The sequence below is a fragment of the Manacus vitellinus genome, unplaced genomic scaffold (assembly GCF_001715985.3).
Source record: "Manacus vitellinus isolate BGI_N305 unplaced genomic scaffold, ASM171598v3 scaffold_60_pilon, whole genome shotgun sequence".
NCBI lineage: Eukaryota > Metazoa > Chordata > Aves > Passeriformes > Pipridae > Manacus > Manacus vitellinus.
In genome coordinates, this window is record NW_021940687.1 from 2704967 (window position 1) to 2726220 (window position 21254).

At 48.2% G+C, this 21254-nt stretch overlaps 1 protein-coding gene across 1 annotated transcript; it reads left to right on the top strand.

The window, feature by feature from the left end:
• The first annotated feature begins 876 nt into the window (after positions 1-876).
• BOK (BCL2 family apoptosis regulator BOK) lies at positions 877-19603 on the top strand. Its single transcript, XM_008930197.2, has 5 exons — positions 877-1168; positions 2017-2375; positions 6235-6363; positions 14017-14180; positions 18451-19603. The coding sequence occupies exons 2-5, from the start codon at positions 2153-2155 to the stop codon at positions 18574-18576; spliced, it is 642 nt and encodes a 213-aa protein (XP_008928445.1). The 5' UTR covers positions 877-1168; positions 2017-2152; the 3' UTR covers positions 18577-19603.
• Positions 19604-21254: the final 1651 nt, after the last annotated feature.

Genomic DNA, 21254 nt, shown 5'->3' on the forward strand with positions numbered 1-21254 from the left:
GTTGGGGAGAATTTGTGCTTGGGCTGGTAGAATTTCTTGGCTGCAGGAAACTTCTATTACTAAAACTTCTTTTGTTTCAAATCATAACACAAAAAGCCAGCATTTGTATGTAGTTTGTTGAGATGTGGTTTATTCCACATGCACATGGAAGAAAGTTGAGCACCGTGGCATCAATACCATAACGTTGCAACAAGAAGTTGACGATGAAATTAATTTATAAATATGGTGGAACTAGTTGAAATGTTTTCCTTAAACTGTATATGTTAGTTTTCTTAACACACTGAGATAATATGGACATGTTCCTGCAAAACACTTCATTCTGGAAAAACTATTTCCTATCAGCAAACGCACCTAATTTTTTTTAACCAGACTACTCGTGGCTTGGGGGAATGCAAACACTGCTTGCCTTAGCCCTGAGCTGTGGCTCTCATTGTTAATCATAAAATCATCACAGAATCACAGAATAGTTTGGGTGTGAAGGGACCTTGCAGATTATCCAGTTCCAACCCCCTGCCATGGGCAGGGCCAAAGTCCAAGACGATGGAGGGGACTCAATTGGTAGAACTAACCCACAGTTGAAGTATGACAATGTGTAGTTCCCCCACTTGGCTACCGTATGAAAATGACTGTCCGACATCAGCTCTGCAAAAGCTGCTGTGGGAATTCAGCAGGAGCTGTTCCTGTTTCAGCAGTGCATTCATCACAGGGGGTAACCTGGTCTGGAAATTATGCTCTCACTCTCACCCCAAAGTCGAGTCCTTGAACAAAGCCCAACAAAGAAAAACGAAGAACCTCCTTAAGAGGGAAGAAAGGGGAGGAGAAAACGTCGCTCTCTGGCTGCTGCAACCCCACCTCCCGGTTATTTCATCTTCCTTACAAGGCTAAAGCCAGAAGCTTTCCTCTGTGCCTGGGTCCCTGTAAAAGCGGGAGAGCAAGCCCCAAGGATCCCAGTGGAGTGCAGCCAGGATGCAGGGCTGACAGAGGTGGGGAAGGAGGCACTGGCGTGAGCCCTGCAGAGAGCACAGCAGAGGAGGCTAGTGCTCTCCAGAGAAGTGTGACAGTAACCCATGAATCCTAAACCAGGTATTCAGTGATGCAGATCTTCTAAAGAAACGTGAAACCAAACCCAAAAAGAAATCACTGAGGGGGAAAAAGTGCAGCATGAGAGGTAAATATATTTTTCCTTGGGATAAATAGAAATAACTGGCTTTATTTTGTTTGAAAATCATCATTGTGAGTAGGTGTCTGAAACTGCGGACTGAAAAATGCATTTACTAGCATCTGAATAAAGACTGGTCTGACTGACTTGGAAAGCAGCACTGGGTTAAAAACTCAGATGAATTGAAGGACCTCTGAAGAAATGTTGAAGTTGCTCTTTTTAAAGCTTTTTAAAAATCTACTTTTCTGTTTTGCTCTCTCTGCTACTCCTGGAGGTTTTCAAGAAGTAGCATGCACGTTGCTTTGGGGAAAAAGAGTGGCAGAACCAAAACCTAAACCGAGAATGTGGTAAACTGTCTCTATTGAAACATTTCAAATGCTCCCATACCCCTATTTTTGCAATAGTGCCATTTCTTCAGAAAGATCCATGACCTACTGAGCTGGAATGTCTGTTGACATCTGGTTGAGGTAACTGTAGCCGGTATTTGGGATTCTTTTTTTTTTTTTTCCAGTTTAATTGAAACAAGCTGAGATTGTCTACCCATTCAATGAATTGTTTCCATGCTCTGACCATGTAGTCTCTTTGACGGGTGATTCTAGAACTGCCAAATCTGAACTGGAAAAGAGGAAGCACCTCGAGAGTTCAAAACTGCAGCCCTTCCATGCTGCAGCCCTGACCGTGCTGCCAGGGTTCTTGAAGGGAAGTCAGAGTGGCCAAAAGATGAAAGACTTTGACCCTTGTCTGTAAGATGGACCGAGACAAATGTGATACTACTGACTTTAGTGTAACTGTGTTCTTGGGCTTCCGAGTTACATCTTTGCGATGCTAGAGGACTTACAGATGCTTTTATTCACCAGGTAAAATGAAAAAGTGGCCTGTGGAGAAGAGCTGCTGGGAGTTGTGACGAAGTACAAGACCAGAGGATTGCTCACCAAAGGCATTGGCTCAGCCTTCCAGCCAGTGCGTGCGGAGGTGCGGGTTCCGCAGCTGAGGATGGAAATGCTACGCCGTTCCTCAGTCTTTGCTGCAGAAGTGATGGAGGTTTTTGACAGGTCTCCCACTGACAAGGAGCTTGTGTCCCAAGCCAAGGCTCTCTGCAGAGACTACATAAACTCGAGGCTGATTCGGGCGGGTGTCAGCTGGAGCAAACCCGAGTACAACGTCCCGGTGCCCGGGGGTAAGCTGGCCGAGGTGTCCAGCATCCTGCTGCGACTAGGTGAGTCCCTGCTGCTACGGGGGGGAACTGGAACTTTGTGGAGCAATTTGCACCACACTAAGGTTTCTGGAAGAGGCTTTTTATGTGATGATAGAGAGGTTTTTCCTTTTCTTTTCTGCTTGGGGCGTTTAGTTTTGGTTTTGGTGATCTTCCCTAAGCAGCTCCCTTGCTTGGGTTTTCTCATGTCCCTTGGAGCACTGCTCAGCACAAGGTTTCTGCAGAGCTGCCTTTTTCTGAGGACTTCTCACAACTCAAAATCATGATGCAGTCCAAGAAAGCCCAACAGCAAACTAATTCTGTCTGCACAGGACTCCAGCTGTGTAACAGTTGTCACAGTATTTCCAGCAGTCTTTCTCAGCTGGACATTTTAAGCAGTCTTGTGGTGTTTTCTCCAGATCTGAGTGATGATGCAATCTGGCAACCCAGCCTGGCATCTAGTAGGGCACTGCTGCCTCTAGACTTGGGCTTCAGCAGTAGCTCACCCAGCTGCAAGGACCTTTAATTTGGGGGTAGTTGGCTTACAAAATGTGCATTGGAGATTTTATGAAAGCTGCTTTTGAATGACAGTGTGTTTTTAATTTTCCTTTGTCTACTTTAATCATTCTGCAAGGCCTGAGTTTCTTGCTTTTCGCTGGAGCAAGGAGGAGTTGGCTGATGTTGCCTGTCATATGGTGCCATTTGGTGCCCCCCTCATGGCACAGCGACTGCGGGGGCTGCAGGGAGAGCAGTTTGAAGGTCATGCCTGAAGGCTGTGATTTGAAGACATGCTCTAGAGCTGTGCATGCACCAGGAGCACCCTCTAATGCTGCCAGTTGCCTGGCCTTTTGTTTTGGGTTATAGCATCCTTTGTGCTCCAGTCTAGCTGTTTGTCTTTTGGGATCCCACCACCCTCATTCTTGGAAGTTGCTTCCAACAGCCCTCTTTACCTGCAGGCTGGTGTTTTAGTTCACAGCTGGCTTGGAAACTACCACCAGCATTTGCATCTGATTTAATTACACCAGAGTTCAAGTGAGTCTGGTGAAGTAACCTTTAGCTGGGCCTAACAAACTCAGGACCAGGGCTGGTCTCCCCACTTTCTCCTGTTTCCACCTCTGTTTGATATTATCCCAAGTTTCTTTTTAAGGCATAGTTGTGTTTCTTTTAACTGATTATTTTTTTTAATTTGTTCTTTTTCACTTTTTCTCTCCTATGCTGACTTCTGTTTTTGTTTTGGTCTTGGGGCGATTTTTTTTCCTGTTCTTCTGTCAATATTGCTGCCCCTTTGTCCTCCCTTTCTGCCTGGGTTGAGGGTTGAGATTTATTTGCTTTCAACCAGATCTGTGGGTGGCCAGGAACATGTTAAAGGGCAAGCAGGTGGCACACTGGATCCGAAGGCGTCTCCTGGATGACTCTCCTATTACTTATCTGTGTCCAGATGGAAAGATTTGGCTGATAGTCTTCAGAACTTGGCGCCTTCTCTGGGCAAATCTGTTTGGAGAGCGCCATGTGGTACCTGTGCAACAAGGAGGGTGAGCAGTTCCTCCTCATTAGGATGAAGAGTTGTTTCTGTCCTGTTCCTTCAGAAACTCCACTTGCCACACGGCCCATCCCTTTCTTTTCCCCTTTGCTGCTCTCACTGGCACAAGGCTGAGTGGTATCCAGCCACCTGCCAGGAATGGGAGTCCTTCGCCATTTCCTAAGCAGTGCAACAAGCCAGGCCAGTTTTTTCCACCGTGATAGTGCTAAGAAGCCTGTGGAGATGAGAAGCTGGAGGATTTGCTAGCTGTTTTGCATGTAGAGAGTCCAATGAACTGACTGATGGGCCGGCAGAGGTGCTGGGCACAGGCAATGCAGCTGCGGTCTTGGGGAGCGAGAGCCCATCAGCTCAGTGAGGCTTAGCAGCTAATTAGTGCAATTAATGAGTCAGAAGCGGTAAAACTTAATGATGTGGCCAAATGAGGCACCCCAGACTGACCTGCTGTGTGTGTCAGAGGTCTGGTTTATCTGAAGTTGTATTTCCTCTGGCCAAGGCCCAGGGAAGCCCTTTGACCACTACGAGGAGCTTCTGCACATGGGAACTGTCGCTGCTTCCCTGCTGGCTCCTCCATAATCACTGGAGGAAGGAGGAGAAGCCCCAGAATTGCTCTAAATGTTGCAAAGTCGGACATCTGAACAAGGGCACCGCAGACCAGCACCAATGTAACGTGCTGCAGGAGAGGTCCTGGGACTGCTGCTGGGACAGGGAATGCTTTCCTTCCCCAGATGCTCCTGTCTGCCCTGTGCCTTGCTCTAGGGTGGGGCATATGTGCCTCCAAACAGACCCTGATCTCATCTGGGGCCTCCAGGCACTGCTTATTGGAAGCTGTAACAGTGGCAGGCTACCAAGTGCTGATCCCAGCCTCCCGTGCCTCCCTCCCGGCTGACTAGGGCTATCCCCATTTCCTTGCATTTACCAGGAAGCCTTTGTGCTGCCTGTGAGGAGAAAACAGCTGTTGAGTACTGCAACTAAGGTTTCTTCTTATCTCTGCTGACCATGTGTTGGCAGGATTTCCTCTTGCCATTAGTCTGGGACAATCCCACACTCAGAAAGAGCCAGGAGAGCTCAGCTGTGGAATTCTGTAGAGCTGGGTTTTGACTGTGCTGAGTGCCAGTTAAATCAATTAATGATCTGTAGCTAATGACTCTGAAGCAAGCTCCTGATTGTGGTGGCATCTTCCTTTTTATCTCCCATACAAATGAAATTTTGAGGAGGATCAGTTGCCCTCTGGCTGGGACAAGTCACCTGGATCTTGCAGTGGGATGTAAAGCTGTTGGGATAGCTCTTCCTCTTCCCAGAGCGCCCTTGTGCAGAAGAGCGCAGTGTGTCCTAAATCTACATCAAATAGGACTCTCTGTGCACAAAGGGCCTTGATCCCATGTGATGTGTTGTGTCATGCTCCTGCAGCAGCTATGAAACCTTCATTAAATATGTGTGATCCCTTGTAGAGAGAGAAATCCCTTGGAAACTGGGTTTTATAAATTCTACTTCTCAAAAATGGTTTGTTTCGCTACGGAGGAAAAGCTTTACTGCTGTTTCCCCAGCTCCACTGCTCAGTCCTGTGGGAGGAGGTTCTCCGTTTGTCCTTAGTAATTCCATCTGGGTCTTCAAGCTGGCCTAACACCTCCAGCCATTTCCCAGCTGGGGAAGAAACACTGTGGAGGTGAAAGCATAGGTCTGTATGTGTCAGGAACTTTGGTGCTGAGGAGTCAGTCATGCAAATGAACTTCTCTTTAACCATTGGGAGGAGAGAAAGAACTCCAGATCAATGCTCTGCCTGTGTGAGTGTAAAATAGCTGAGCTGAGAGTCTCTTTGCTCAATTAATGTTGTGCAGCTCTGGGTGGATCCTTGGCTTTCATCAGCCTCCAGCATTCTTGAGTTGCTCTCATGTGCTTTCAGGCGTTTTTGTACAAGCCTGACGGGGTGCTGGGAAAGGGCGTATCTCCCAAAAGCTTGCATGGATGTACATGCCTCTTTCTCACTTCTGAAATAAAATGAAACAGCTTTGCTTATCTGGAGACTGTCTCCTGTGTTGAAGGAAAGCCAGGCAGCCAGCCTGGGAACAGCATTTCGGGGATTACTGCAGCTACATCACTGACACAGGGCCATGGGCTGTCCCCACTCCGTTTAGAAGTGCCAGGCACAGGGGATATTGGGAAAGGAGGGTGCAGGTGGTAGGGAATTGCATCTAAACGACCCTAAGCACTCTGCTACCTGCTTAAACTCGGGTGGAGCTGGGGTTCAGTCTGTTTGGCTGCAAGGACCTGTGGGGTGGCCCCAGTGGTAATTCCTGCACCAGGACTTGGTGTTGTGCGTGCTGACCCCTGGCTGTTTGTTCCCAGGGGACGAGCTGGAATACATTCGGCCCAACGTGTACCGGAACATCGCCCGCCAGCTGAACATCTCCCTGCACTCGGAGACCGTGGTGTCGGACGCCTTCCTGGCAGTGGCTGCCCAGATTTTCACCGCAGGTACTGTGCCCGGACAGATCCACAGACAGGGCTGGGTGGAAAAGAACAGGATGGAGCCACCTGTCTCGGAGAAGGCATGTGTCTGGGATAGCCTGCAAGGTGGGGCCTGGTTTCTGAAAGGGCTGTGGGCAGTTTGGCAGTGTGCCCTGCTTTAATGATTTAATGAGAGCTCCTCTCAGCTCTGTTCTGGCAGGGAAATGCCCTGTGTTGTTATATCCTCCCAGCAGGTTCTGGCTCATTCTAGAAGGCACCTCCAGCCCTTCCTCGATAGGAGGTGGTGTTACCTCATTGCATGGGTAGGTCACTCATTCCAAGCTCCTTTGCTCACCATTGGCAGCTGCAGAAGATTCATTGTATGGGAGACTCCCTTGTTCCAGCTCATGCTGCTGATGCTGGGAGCCAGAACCAACTCATCACAAGGGAGTTCCTCTCCTCCTGGCTTCCTTTCCCACAGCAATAGCCAGAACTGCAATGGAGCCTGATGCTTCTCCTTTCTCATATTGGTAAAGTCTTGGCCCTGAAGGCTGTTCCAGATGGGCAGGTACTTTGAACTTTCTCCCTGCTTAGATGTGAGTGTTCTGCTGCTGCTGTTAGACTGGTCCCAGCAATGATGGTCAAAAGCAAAGATATTCCCTGTGCTGTGTTTCTGCAAGGATACCTCAGCCTCCCCTGGAAGGCTGAGTCCCTGCCAGTGACTGGAAATGCAGCCTGTGGGAATTGAGGGAAGAGAAACCTTTCACACAGACATTTATGTCAGGCAGGTCCTGACATCATCCTGGGTTTTCTACAATGTCTTGTGCTGTCTGTGGAAGGATAGTAGATCTTAGAGACTGGAAACAAAACCAAAAAAAAGGAAAAATAACCAAAGACAGCAACTTGCATAGCAGTGTGAAAGCACTGGAACTAGTGACAATGACCTGCCAAGCGTCACAGGATGCAGTGACTCTTGTCACATTGGGAGTAGTTACTACAGTATAGAAGTCCAGGTTTCTGTTGTACTTTCAATCAGGCTTCCTCACTAAAAACCTTTTTATCTTGACAGTCAGCTGTGCTTCTTTATACAGAACCACTGACACCCTGGAGAAGCCCTGACATGGAGAACGTGTGAAGTGTGTTGTGGTGGAGAGAACAGATCCTCCCTAGAATCACAGCAATGGCAAAATAGATCTCTCAGAGGCACTGCTCAGGCAGGGCTCCTGGCAGGTCAAGCAGGGCAGATTTACTCCCTGAGTTAGGGAAACCGATGCTGTGTCATAGGAAATGGATGGAATTGGATTGGATGGATAGTCCTGCAGCCCTCAGCAGCCTTTCAGAGATGCCTGGGATGCAGACTGCCTTGGCATGGCGCTGGCCTGGGAGGCCCTGTGAGCTCAGAAAGCAAGAGCCGGGCAAGTATGGCAGGAATGTCTGAGTGTGGCTGTGTTCAAAGGGCAGGTGCCCTGTCTTGTCACTTGGTGCTGAGCTTTACTTGCTTAAAGGCTTACAGAAAAACAAGGGTCAAGTTGGCAAGCTCAGGTATTTGCATTGCAGGCAAGTAGGTGATCTTCTTAGATGACTGTAGCTGACTGCATCAGAACTGGCCCACCTCCAGAGCTGAAGTGACACAGGGACCTAAGCCAGAAAGGTGGATGGCTGCAAGTGGAGCAGACTGTGTGTGCTGCTATGCTGCATAAACATGATGCTGGGGAGAAAGCCCTGCTGCCTTCTAGGAATCCTGCTCTGAATGCATATTGACAAATGCATATTGAGAGCTGCATTTTTGGTGCTCTTCAGCTTCTCAGCTCGGGAGTCAAATGCAAGGTGTGGATAGTTTAAAATTAAAGCTAGAAATTATAACTCCTGGTACTAAACTCTTGGTTTTCAGGGTAATAAAAATGGAATCTGAGCTCAGCCCTGTGAGGCTGGCAATGCTGGAGACTTTGGGAGCATAGCAGAAACCCAGGCTCAAGCTCTGTTGCCAGTGCTGCACCTTCTCTGGGGACACTGTGCTGCAGAAATGGCTGGCAGTGGGATGGCTGCACAGGGGGTGGATTCAAACCTTCCCAGTGCCCTCTATGCCCCATTTTTAATTCTTTCTTGTCTCTGCCACTCTGCTGGGGGTTGTGTATTCAATTGCTTTACAACTTGTTATTGTAATTTCGGTTGGTAGAAGTTGCTGAGTGGCAGAGGAGTATGCTGATTTTTAACGTTCCTGGATCCCACTGCAGTCTCAAGACTCAGCATTTAATGCTAAATCCAGCAAATCAGAGTTGGCTGTGACAGCCAGACATTCATTCCTTACTTTTTTTTTCATAGTTCAGAGGAAAGAGGCTCTTATTGAGCAAAGGAAACCAGACACTCAAGTTCTGTCTGAATTTTCATGACAATTACCAAGGGCTAAAACATCTCAAGCTGTTTTTCACTGTACAGTTTATTAAGAAAACAGCTACAGTCTGGCACTGCAGTGCCTAGACAGCCTGGGGAGCCCCACTAGTCACTCACAATGCCTTTCCAGTAAGGGAGCAGGGGATTTTCATCCTTTCTTGCTGGAGAGATTTTCTCCTTAATCTTTCATATGTCTGTCTTCCACACTCTAGTCTGGTTTCGAATGCTGTGTAGCTCTGGCTGTGCTCATTCTTGTCCATGCTGTCTACAAGTCTTGTCTGAGCCCTGGGCAGCCTGTTTCAATGCCTGACCACCCTTTCAGTGAAGAAATTTTTCCTAATATCTAATCTAAACCTCCCCTGGTGCAACTTGAGGCCATTTGCTCTTGTACCGCTGCTTGTCATCTGGGAGAAGAGACTATGGTAAGGCTCAAGCTGTGGTTTGCTCCCCTGTTTCCATACAACCCATTAGTTCTTCAGGATGAGGAGAGCTCATCTGCGTGGAGATGTGCACCTCAGAGCCCTGATCTGCTTTGGATGGTGAAGGATCTGCAGCAGCATCACCTCTGTGATGTTACCATTGGTTCTGGCGTGTGGTTCAAAGCTGCTCTGCAGGCAGCAGGAGACTGTCCCCTGACTTTAACAGGCTGTGGATTGGGGCTTAGCTGAGCTGGCATTTACACTGGCTGTTCGAATAAATCCCAGAAGGAAGGGGTCACTTGGTGGAGAAACAAGAGTAGAAAAGGGACATGCTTTTTCCTTTCCTAAGGAAACAGTTCCCTGCTGTTCGTAAGAGCTGCTAGGCTGGTGACAGACTGGATGTGGCACTCAGTGCCATGGTCTGGTTGACAGGTGTGTTGGGTCATAGGTTGGACTCTATGATCTCAGAGGTCTTTTCTGACCTAGTTGATTCTGTGATTCTGGGGTGGAATGAGATGAACTTTGAGTTCCCTTCCAGCCCAAACCATTCTGTCATTCCATGGAATGCTGTTAGAAATGCATCCTACTGCTCCCTCATTGCTTCCGCCTTATGACTTGAGCTCCCTTCCTCGTGCACATCCCTCTTGGCTTCTTTCTCTCCACCAAAGTGTGTTGTGTCTGGCTGTATTCTTCCAGCTGTTGAAACGTAGCACTGGATCGTGTTTCCTTTAGGTCTGACTTGCGAGCGAGGCTTTGATGCCGGGTGGAGCAGAGGGAAGTTTATTTGAGTAACCTCGGGCAGTGTGGTGCTCTGAGACCACACAGCCATGCCTCATGGCTTCTTGAGCTCTCCCCTGGGGCAGACGAGCTCATATGAGCAGGAACACTTTCAAGAGCACTCCTCTCCTGCTAATTCATTTTCCCCTGGGCTCGCCAGTGTTTACATACTTTCAGCTCCATGGCTGGCCTTGAGTCTGCAACTTGTATTTCTTATTTTTTATAATGCCTTCTAAGCAGCTCTTCACTTTTTCCATATCCTTTTGTTCCATCTCTGTGAGCAGAAGTTTTGGAGCTTTCTCTGTTTTGATCATTCCCTTCTGGACCAGTTTTCCATTCCCTGTTGTTGTTAGCTCCCGTGCATGTTAGTCCACGCAGTGGGAAGCCCTATGAATGGATTGTCTTGCCAGGTGACGTGTGCCCATTTCACCCAGCGTGGATGGCAGCCAGGCCTTTTGAGGAATTTGGAGCAAGATGATGTGTCTTCACTGCTCGTGCGCACTGGCCAGATGCAATTCCAGCTTATGCTGAGGGATGCATGACACTAGTGTCACCCTGAACCTGGCCTGAACATCATGGGGGACAGAGGCACTGCCCTTTCAGTAGACTGTGCTCCTCTGCCCCTGCCAAGGGAGTCCTTGAGAGAGAAAAGGTAATGGAGCTGGTGTCCTGGGAAAGTGCAGAGGAGGGCTGCTGAAGCATGTTCCCTTGCCCTGTCCTGTCTGGGGCTGGATGGCTGCTGGAGCCCTCCTTGGCAGGGGGACCAGTCACAGGCCCAGGTGCTGGAGATGTCTGCTCCCCTACATCAGGTGTGAAAAGAGCATAGGCTCTTTTCCTCATCTGCTGTTGCAGATGAGGAGCCCAGCCAGCTGTCTCCATCTTCTGCCTCCAGCAGTGACAATAGACACCTGAAAATCAGGAGGGAATTTCCTCCTCCCCCTGCCCCCATGGCCTGGCTGTGCTGCTAACAGGAAAAGCAGACTGAAAGATTGGTTTGACCCTGATGGACATGCTCTGGAAAGTGGATGTGACCGCCAAGCTCTCCACATCCATCACCATGATAAGCATTGGCCAACAGCTTGTCCTCTTTCTGCTGTCTGGTGAAAGGGGTTCTGTCTGTGTGCCAGGGAAGCCCTCACCTCATGCAAGTCCTGCAGCAGGTACCATTATGGAACAACCTTGGCAGGGAAGCTGGAGCTGAAGGGCTTCCTTGCCATCCTCCCTGGACTGACGTGTCTTAAACTGTGTACTAGGGAAGTCATGGGTCTCCTGAGGCTTTATCTTTCACTGACTGTGGATGCACTTTTCTTCTGTTGGAAAGAAAAACTTGGGTCTAAAACAAAGTTAACCAAGACTGCAGCTGTCTTTCTGTACCAGAGTGACCTCAGCCCTGTCAGTTTTCATTACTTCCATGTAAATATCTCAGAGCTAATGGACTTGCTTCAGATACTTAGAGTGCCGTAAACTTGGGAATAAGCCAGTGAACTCTTCCCTGGAATTTTGGGTAACTTTGGTTCATGTAACTCGAGATGCAAGGATCCACATTTCTGCAGGGATGGAGAACTGTAAAACTGGCTTACACTAAAGCTGAGGATAATCCACTGAGGCTCTAGTCCTGGAGATATCATCAGCAAGGTGTGTAACCCCTTAAAGCCTCTTTCATTAGGTAGAGACGTACTGACCTGTACTGGGACTCTTTCTTGCTGGGAGAACCCCTCTGTCTAGTGTTTTCTTATGTGGTTTCATAGTCTCTTTCTGGCTTGTTCTACTGGCTGTCATGGTGACACACAATGTGAGAAAGGCAGATAAATAGTGTGAATGCCACACAGGCAGTGAACTTCCTGAGTGACAGCTCCGGGGAAGGGACACTGCAGGGCCCGCTTGGCAAATAAAACCAGGACAAGAATAAAAGTCACTTTAGTTGTATTAATAACTTCCTCTGGTCTCGAGGATAGTGCTGAGGAGGAACAGTATCACAGGGGACACTGAGCTACTGCTGTTACTCTTGCTGCAGAGCCTCACGAAAGGATCATCTGTACATTTTGATCTTACATTAGTCATGAGTGAAAAGCGGCTTTTTTTGGAACACTGAATAGATTTTCACCAGTCTAACAAGGTATTCCTGTGACTGACATTTGAAGAGTTCTTCTAAAGTTTAGTACTTTTTTTATTTAAGGAAAAAAAAAAAGAAAGTGATTCTTAAAGGTGTTAGTGTGAGTGTCCCTTTTGAGTCACTAAGTGGAAGAACTGTGGAAATGCTCTGAAATCTGCATGTTTTTTGAGGAATATGGGGTGCTCTGCTGCAGTGAGAGCACCCGTGAGGAGGCTGGAGCTCCATCTCAGAGATGGGGGTGCCTGGGGATCTGACAGTGCAATGAAGGAAAGAGGGAGACTCTTTACCCCATTTAAATTGTATTTTTGCTTGCTGAGCACATCCAGCTTTCTGATGGTGTGTTTAACCCCTCCAGGTCCTCAGATCTAGTCACTGATCAAATCTTTCCATCTCACCCGTTTTCTTTCTCTTTGCAACCCTGTAGAACAGTTTTGTGTGGCTTTTAAACACTAAAACTTCACCAGGCTTCTGGCTATGTTTGGGAGAGACCTTGGACAGATTCCACAGAGACCTAACACTGTAAAATACTTCACAGTATGCTTGATAAATATGGCTATTCCAGATAACAAAGCATGGGGGGAATTCAGCTTCCTAGCCGATCCAAAGGAAATCAGTGTGCCATTGTGCAGTGGCAGTTCTGCAGGGGAGCAAAAGGGTTGCATTTCCAGGTCATTGGTCCTGACAAAAGCCTGATGAGGGACAGCTGGCTGGGATGTTTGAGCACGAAGGGTTTATGCCCAGTGGTGTTGGTAAAGTGTGGGGGAGGCCCTGGGAAGTTGGCTGGTACCCAGAGCTGAGCTCAAGCGCTTATCGCTGGCGCTAACAGGAAGACGATTGCTGCTGGGACAACTTCCATGGAGCTCTTGCTGCAGGCAGGTCAGCCTGGCAGGAAGGCTGTCCTCTGGGAGATTAGATAACTGACTGACCCTCCATCCCTGCACTGCCCTCAGTGGGGTAGGACAGGCAATGTTAAGTATTGTAGGCAGAGTGGACAAATTCTTAAAGCTACCTGTTTTTCAGGTGGAGACTGAGGCATACTCCTTGCGTTGAAGAGGAGGGCAACCCTGAGCAACAGCTTCCTCATGAGGGGAAGAGGAAGGGCAGGCACTTTGCTCTCTGGTGACAGGATCCGAGGGAGTGGCATGAAGCTATGTCAGTGGGGGTTAGATTGGATATTAGAAAAAGGCTCTTCACCCAGAGGGTGGTTGGGCACTGAACAGGCTGCCCAGGGCAGTGGTCACGGCCCCAAACCTGCCAGAGCTCAAGGAGTGAGCACAAGGCTCAAGGCTCTCAGGCACGTGTTGGGATTGTTGGAGCTGTCCTGTGGAGGGCCAGGGGTTCATCTTGATGATCCTTGTGTGTCCTTTCCAACTCAGGATTCTATGAATCCTGTGTTCCAACTGTGATTCTGTGAACCCTCTTGGCCCTGTTGCTTTGCCTCCCTTTTTTGTTTTGGTGCCATGGAAGAACTGAAGATGCTTATCTCGTGTGCTTTGCCTGTCACATTGGAACAGTTTTCTCTGATCTAGAAAAAAAACAGGAACACTTTGTCTAAAGGGTGTTAAAGGGTTGTGCTGATGACAAAAACCCCGGGTTGTTCAAACTGTTTGAATTCCATCACCTCCTGTGCAGCCTGTGCGTGGCTGAGAGCCAATGGCAATACAAACCATGGTGGTGCACTTCTTCCCTGTCCTGGTGGTGCCTTTGGGCTGCTTTCCCCAAAGCTGTGCACTCAGTGCTGAGAGGTGGTCAAACCATACCAAGGTCAGCTTATTTCATTCTACCTCTCTCTGTGGAGAGTTTTCCCCAGTCCTTGTCCCCCAGTATTTCTTTTCCCCCAGGGTGGAGAGCATGCTGAACCATGGCTGCGTGCAGGCAGCACGGGCACGTGTCATGAAGGAGAGCCATTTCCTTTGGTTATTCAAGACTGAGCTCTCTGTGTGTGTGTGTAAACCTGAGTGACCTTTCTTCTCTTCACAGGCATAACGTGGGGCAAGGTGGTGTCTCTGTACGCCGTGGCGGCGGGGCTGGCGGTGGACTGCGTGCGGCACGCGCAGCCAGCCATGGTTCACACCATCGTCGACTGCCTGGGGGAGTTTGTCCGCAAGACCCTGGTGACGTGGCTGAAGAGGAGAGGAGGCTGGGTGAGAAATGCTGTCTGATCAAACTTGCTTCTGCACGTGCAGGCTGGAAAATATCCTGACTGATGAAAGCGCGGGTGTCCCTGCTGCAGCTTTACGCTGAAAAGGGCTCTGTGAGATTCTCTTCCACAGCCCTCTGTCCTGCTTACACCTTGCTAGACTTACACAGCTCTGTTACTGGTCCTGCCCTGTGTAGCTGAGCCACAATAATTCAATCCTGACCCACCAGCATTCTGTTCCTGATCTTCTCTGGAGCTAACAGCCAGTCATAGTGGGAGACTGTAAATAGGGGTCATTTCAGTGAGGCCCTGGCACAGGTTGCCCAGAGAAGCTGTGACTGCCCAATCCCTGCAATTGTTCCAGGCCAGGTTGGACAGGGCTTGGAGCAACCTGGTCTAGTGGAAGGTGTCCCTGCCCCAACTAGATGGTCTTTAAGGTGTCTTCCAACCCAAGCCATTCTGTAATTCTCTTTGCCAGCTGTTTTCCAGAAACTGAAAAAAAATGAGGCTTTCCGACTTAATTCTCCTTTCACCTTTAAGCATCTGATTTCTTTGGTCTCTCTATACCCCATGGGAGCGTTGGCTCCTGCGGAGGATTGTTCAGAGTAAGAACTTTACTTTGGTCCTGTGGAATAGCCAGACACCTTTCCAGTGACTTTCCCAGCAGACTGGGATGACTGGCTGGCAGCGGGGTGGTGCATGTTATGTACCAGGTTCTGTGTGCCTGGCTGGCAGGGACATGGACACTCCCTGGAGCGATAGAACCCAAAGTGCTTTGGTGTACTGCCAGGAAGATGCTACCTGGAGCTAAATATTGCCCTATGACACCACTGAGCTCATGGGACATCGTGTTCCGAAGGCATGTGCTCTTTCCAGACTGAGCCACAGCAGCAAATTCCCTCTTTTCCAAGAGGTGAAATTTATTTCCGAGCCAACAGGAAATGGTCAGGCACCCCACCCACAAAGACCCAGAGAGGGGGGGACATCTTTTTCCAAACTGAGTATTGCTCCTCTGTGCTAAGACTTCCCAAGTGTGCCTGTAGCTGGTTCAGTCACCTAATTTTTCCAGGAGTGAAGGCACCTTTTTGGTGAACAGCAATGGATCCCTTGCACTTACTAAGTGCCAATCCTGCCTTAAATCATCCCTCCCCTCTCTAAAACTGTGTCACCTTGAGGCCAGCTGACTCAGGGGTCTGTTTGGTTGGGCTAAAAGCAACCTTTGATTTGAAGGCCCTGATCTATTCCATTTTGCATCCACACAATTAATTGTGCCGAGGCAGGTAAAGAGGATATCCTGGGATTAAGTAGCGCTGTTCCTGCCTGTGAATACCTGTCCCTGCCTCAGTGTTATTTGAGGCTTACTTTAACTGCATACCTGTAGAGCTGCTTGAAATGTGTTCTCTGAAACAATTTTTCCTTTGGAAAAGATCCAGTTTCTTTGAAATGGAAACATTGCATAGGAACGTGTCTCCTTCTGGTTCCCAACTATTTTTCTTCTTTGTTTTGGTAAAACCTGCATGTTCTGATAAGTTAGCATCTTGTTTTAGGTTTTGTATTACTTCATTAGAGTTCAAAACAAGGTGTTTGGATAGTTCCAAAGGGATATTTTTGGAAAGTTTTTGTTGCAAAGCAAACAAGCTTCAAAACAAGCTGTGACAAGGGTATATTTGCCCACCAGAAAGGAGGGGTCCCTTCAAGTCTGGGGGAAAGCTACTAATCTTCCTTCCATCTTGTGCTGTGCTCCCCTGAACGTTCTTCCCCTTGATCTAGGCACTGCAGCAAGGTATTTCCCAGCTTTGTTCACTAAGGGGCCAGACCAAACAGCTCTATGATGGGGACCCTCTCGCCCTGCTGCCTGGCCTAGCTGGTGTTAGTTTGTCTTGGCACAAAGTCCTTGTTTCTCCTGTGCACATGGAGAAACATCAGCTCAGATGGAGGCTGCCAAGAGTAACCACCGTGCCCTGAGCTGGTCCAGAAAAGCCACTGTGGAGACCTTGAAAAGGCATTTGAAATCCTCCACTCAGCAGCAGGTCCCCATGCTGCTTCCATAGGGTGGAGAAGACCCTACCCCACAAAACCCAACTCAAACCTCTTTGGAGGAACGAAGAAAGTTTGAGGCATCATCTCTCCCTGTGGAGAGTTTGCAGCCTCAGCAGTGGCTTTACAGTAGAATAGAAAGATTTTAATTTTCTTAGCAGCATTTGCTACAAAGCAGTGCATGTGACTTGTACTTGTTTGAACAATTAACACAGAAGCTCAAACTGCCATTGCAGCAGTTTATCAGTGCCTGACAAGGCTCAAAGACCTGCTTTATTAAGTAGCTTTGAAGTTTTCAATTCCAGTGCCTTATCAGGTATGCTTGATTTGGATAAGAGCAGCTAAGGCAATTGTTATACAGCTGAGCAATTTTGCTTATCTAAGCAAGCCCTATACAAATTTGTAAATGCTTCTGAGTGTAGCTCCTCTTGGTTAGAGCAGTGAACTCATTGTCTTTGGGAGAACATAGCTGGGCTTTAAGGAGTTCACATTTTCTCATCTGGCAGTTAACCCTCTGCAGCTGTGATCAACCCAGTGTGCATACTGGGCCTTGTACTGGCTCACATGAGGCACTAAAGTCCTTCACAGCTTATGTTTCTCACGGATCAGGTACCCTAACACACATGTTCAGACAGCTACCTGCACATCATGACTTCTCTCGACTAAAGGGACAGTTTGACACATCTTTGTCTTGGACATGACACTGTGCAGGTCGCTAAAACTGAACAGGCTGAATCAGTTCAGACTTTTCTAAAATGCAGGTAGGGCGAGTGTGCTAAGCCATCACTGAAAGTGTTCAGGGAGACCCACTTTGCTTTCCTCCACAGTACAGACAAAGTACCTATAACCACTGGTCCCACACTGCAGCATGTTCTGTTGGCTGCCTTGGCTGCCTGCTACGTTTGCTCGTGTTTTTTTTCTATAAGCAGCAGCATTTCCACACCTTGGTGCTGACTCAGCTTCCTCCTGTCATCCTGTTTCTTCCCATCCCTACGTGCCTGTATTCATTCCTCCTGCAGTCTCTGCTTGTCAGTTATTCACGGGCTCAGCATCTCCTGATGCTCCCAGGAGATCAGCAGTGCGGGGAGCTGCAGCATGCCAGCCTTCCAGACACTGTGGGGGAGGAACTGCTGGAACACATGGCTGCTCTCAGCAGAGCTTTGGTCTGTGGGTGATGAAGGGGTTGGTCAGTGCAGCTGTGCTCACTAACCAGCTGCCAGCATTTGTCCCTTCAGCTGCCTTTTGCTCCCTTCTAATAATGATCAAAGTTGCTGAGGCGAGGCTCAGCCATGTCTTCAGCACAGGCAGAAGGACTGGAGAAGATTATTGGGGTATTCATCATCTCTCATGTCCTGTTTTGTGGATGAACATCTCAGGGTTTAGAGCCTGCACCCCCTGTTACTCAACCACAGTCCACATGTCCTTGTGCTAGGCTGAAGTTTAACCACAACTCAGTTATATCACTGGCAGAGCTTCTAATTTTGATTCCTTCACCAGAAAATGCAATTTTCTTTCTACCTCTGTCCTGTTCACTTTACCCTCCAGGTATTTTCCACCTTCTCCTCCCTACGCCAGGTGGAGAGCCTGTCTTCATCAGTTTGCTGTGTTGTTGTTATTTTTTGTTCGTTGCAGGCCAGCTTCTCTTCTTGTTAACACTTGAAACCAGCAGCCCAAGCGATCTTTAAATCTGACCCATGTGTCTGGGAGGCATCTCTGCCAGCACACATATTTCCACACACAAAGCTTGCATTGCTTTAGGTCTAAATTGGGAGTTGGCTTGCTTGCTTGTCTTCCAAAGAAAACACTAAGGCAAGAGAAAAAGTGCAAGCAACTTGAGTTGATATTAAACAGGACAACCTCTGGGAAGCATCCGGCTTTACAGAAAAGGATGGGAATGCTGATACTGCCAAAGTTTCCTAAACCTTTCAAACAGGGAAAGATAGTTGTATTTAGCTATTCAAAATGGAAAATGCTGGACAATCTTCTTGTCCAGCATTTCTTTCCTCAGTGGTGGCTGAAAAGGGCGACACTTTGCCTTGTTGATGGGGAGTGAGGAAAGTGTATTTTGCAGGGCTCTTGGGCCTGATTTAATAACTTTTGGTGTGTGGAAGGGTCAGAGCAGGCATCTGGTGCTGCAGCAGCAGTGGTGGGTGCTGTGGGTTGTGGGGCTGGGAGAGCCTGCAGCGGTGGCTGATGTGGGCACCTCTCTCTGATGATCTCTCTTCCCTCCTCATTAGGCAGACATCACAAAATGTGTGGTGAATACTGACCCCAGCCTTCGCTCCCACTGGCTCGTGGCTGCTGTTTGCAGCTTTGGTCACTTCCTCAAGGCCATCTTCTTTGTCCTGCTGCCTGAGAGATGAGTGCGAGTTGCCAAGTGCACCCCCCTGCCCCATCTCCTCCCCCACTCCACAAGCAACAAGAGGTGACTGGAGATGTAATTCCAGATTGGTAATGGCAATTTCTGAAGAGGAGGAAGAGAAGAACTGGGACAAACAAAAGGCTTGTTTTCCTCTGCCTTCATCTAGGAGCAGATCATCAACCACTGCTGCTCCTTTTGCAGCCGCAGGAGCCTCTCTGACCATTAATTCTTTCAAGAGTCTTGTTTTCCTGGGTAACTTGCATGTGTGGTCTGGATGTTGCCAGTCCCTGGGCACGCTGGTGGCATGTGCAGCATGGAATGTCAGATGTCTGTTCCTTACAGCTGTGTTGCACGGTTATGCTAGTGCCAGGCAGAGGGGAGGAGGAAGGGAATATTATTTGAAATGGGATAAGAAAATAGAAGAGGGGGAGAGTCCCTCCTTCACTCCATGTGATTCCCCTTTCAGTCCTCAGACTTGCCTTGTGTTAATTCTTGTCTCGTTAGGTCTGTGCTTAAAGTTCATCTCCTTTATCCCTAACTGACTTGCTGGGCTCTGCCCCAGCACAGCATGGTGGGTTTTTAACAGGATAAAACCAAACGTTTTGTCAACAAATGCTTCTCCCTGACACGTGTTGGAAATGGGTCTGAGCAGCCGTGTGAGGGGCAGGATGAGAAGGCAGCTGCACTCGATGCAGCACGACAGTGTGTTTTGTTGAGCCCTCTTACTGCACTCACACACCATTCCAACAGGGGCAACGCCTTCAAGCAACAACTCGGGCTGGAATTTCATCATGAAGAGAAATGGGTTTTCCACTGAGATTTTGTCGGAACTAAGCGTGTAAGTAGGAAAGGTCAGGGGGCACGAGCAGAAACAGGGAAACAGTAAGTGAACTGGCTGGCATTGTGAAGGGGGTGAGCTGTGGCAAAAGTAGCTGATGTATGTTTCTCTTTTAATCTCTTTGGAAGTACAACTCGCAGTCTTCTTTGTGGCAAACAATAAAAGAAATAGGTGGTGTTTCACTATTGCACAGGCTATTGTATTTGTTTCCAGAGTTAACAATTCCAAAAAAGGCCAGAACAGTGCAGAGACAAACACTCTGGCCATGCTAAAAATACTTCAGCTTTTCCCCTGGTAGAGCATGTTAACATGTTAATACTACAACCAGTTCATGCCTGGAATTTAACCCATGTTCTTGCCATGTCAGAAATGTGCTGTTTTCACTGACAGATGTAGGGCCTTGCTGACATGAGCAGGGAAAGGCTGTGGAGCCTCTTCTCTGCCAAAGCCTCACGGAGACACCCTGCTCAGTGCCTTGCTCCCAGGAGTGTGGCAATTAACACAGAAAAAAACCCTTCTGGATTAAGAACATGTGGCACTATGGGAGGTTTTGCTGGTTTTTTTTTCCTGATTTCTCTCCCAAATACTTAGAAGGGTTTTACTCTTCCATACAGGAGTTACAAAGGTGTTTGAGAATAAAGCAGAGCCTTGATTTTTGGTACTACCTGTGGGCAGGATCTCTGCTAGCTGTTAGGAGTGCTGTGCTCTGACCAGCAGAAACCCTAGCAGAGGATGTGTAGGGGTTAGATCCTTGTGCATTCCTGCTTTTGGCTGCTCTAGCTCTTTGCACTTTGGCTGATGTCTTGGTGTATGGGTACCAGGCCTGGCTTTAGCCCTAGTGCATCCCCAGTGAAGGGTGCTATACCAGCTTGGTCTACAAGGACGTTTTCAGCAGTAAAGCAATTCTCATGGGTCAAACCCTTAAAGGGCAACCTCCCCCAATCCACAATCTCCCAACAAAAACACTCACTGACAAGGAGAGAGCCTTGCATTCCATATCAAAGCCGTGTGCTGCCTTTGATAGTGGGTAGGGAGACCTTGGGATGGGTTATACTGACAAGTTCCCAGTGTGGATGCAGATGATGGTGCCCTGAGGCTGGGGCATTTTTATGTATGTAAAGCTTGCAGCAGTTCCCCAAATAATCCCAAACTGCCAAAAGAATATTTAATTTTTTTCCCCTTCCTGATGTAATTATATTGGCATTAGGGGTTTTGCTGGCACCCCTTACAGCTGGGATTTTCTTCCTTGGATTCTTGGTAGATCCGGCTATGGAAGTTTAGAGCAGGTACAGAACACACAGTGAATTACACTAATCACTTTTGAGCAGGAGAGAGAGGATCCCCTCCCATCTGCAACAGAGGCATGAAAAGCTCTGTAGTCCACAGCAGGGGGATGCAGCTGTGTTGTCCTAATGGAGCTTGTGGAAAAGTAGACTTTGGATTTCTGGAAGTACCCTGGTTGTGTGCAGACTTTGGCTTGGACAGCTTCACAACTCATCAAGTCCAGCTTGCCTTATCATACCTTGTGTTTTATGGAGTGTATGGGAGGTCCTGAAGCAGTACAGTCTGACACTGGGACTGGCAAGACCTCTCTCAGTTTGGATGCTGTTTTGAAATGTAATACTTAAGGTTATGGCTGCTTTTTCAGTAAACTAATGGTATCAGAGAGAATACCAAGGAACATAAAGAGTTAAATGTACCAATTAAGTGGATTTAACAAAAAGATAATGACAAGCCAAATAAAGCAGCATTGCTGGAAAGGAATGTGTGTGGGTGGGAAGGGGGTTGCAGAGGCAGACAAAGGCTTGGCCTGGAAACTGCCAATAATGAAGAGGTGATTT

Excerpts from the sequence above, each read along its gene's own strand:
- BOK (XM_008930197.2), top strand. The coding sequence starts at position 2,153 with ATGGAAATGCTACGCCGTTCCTCAGTCTTTGCTGCAGAAGTGATGGAG. Across the intron at positions 2,376-6,234 it reads CAGCATCCTGCTGCGACTAG|GGGACGAGCTGGAATACATT; the intron begins GTGAGTCCCTGC and ends GTTTGTTCCCAG. Across the intron at positions 14,181-18,450 it reads TGAAGAGGAGAGGAGGCTGG|GCAGACATCACAAAATGTGT; the intron begins GTGAGAAATGCT and ends CCTCCTCATTAG.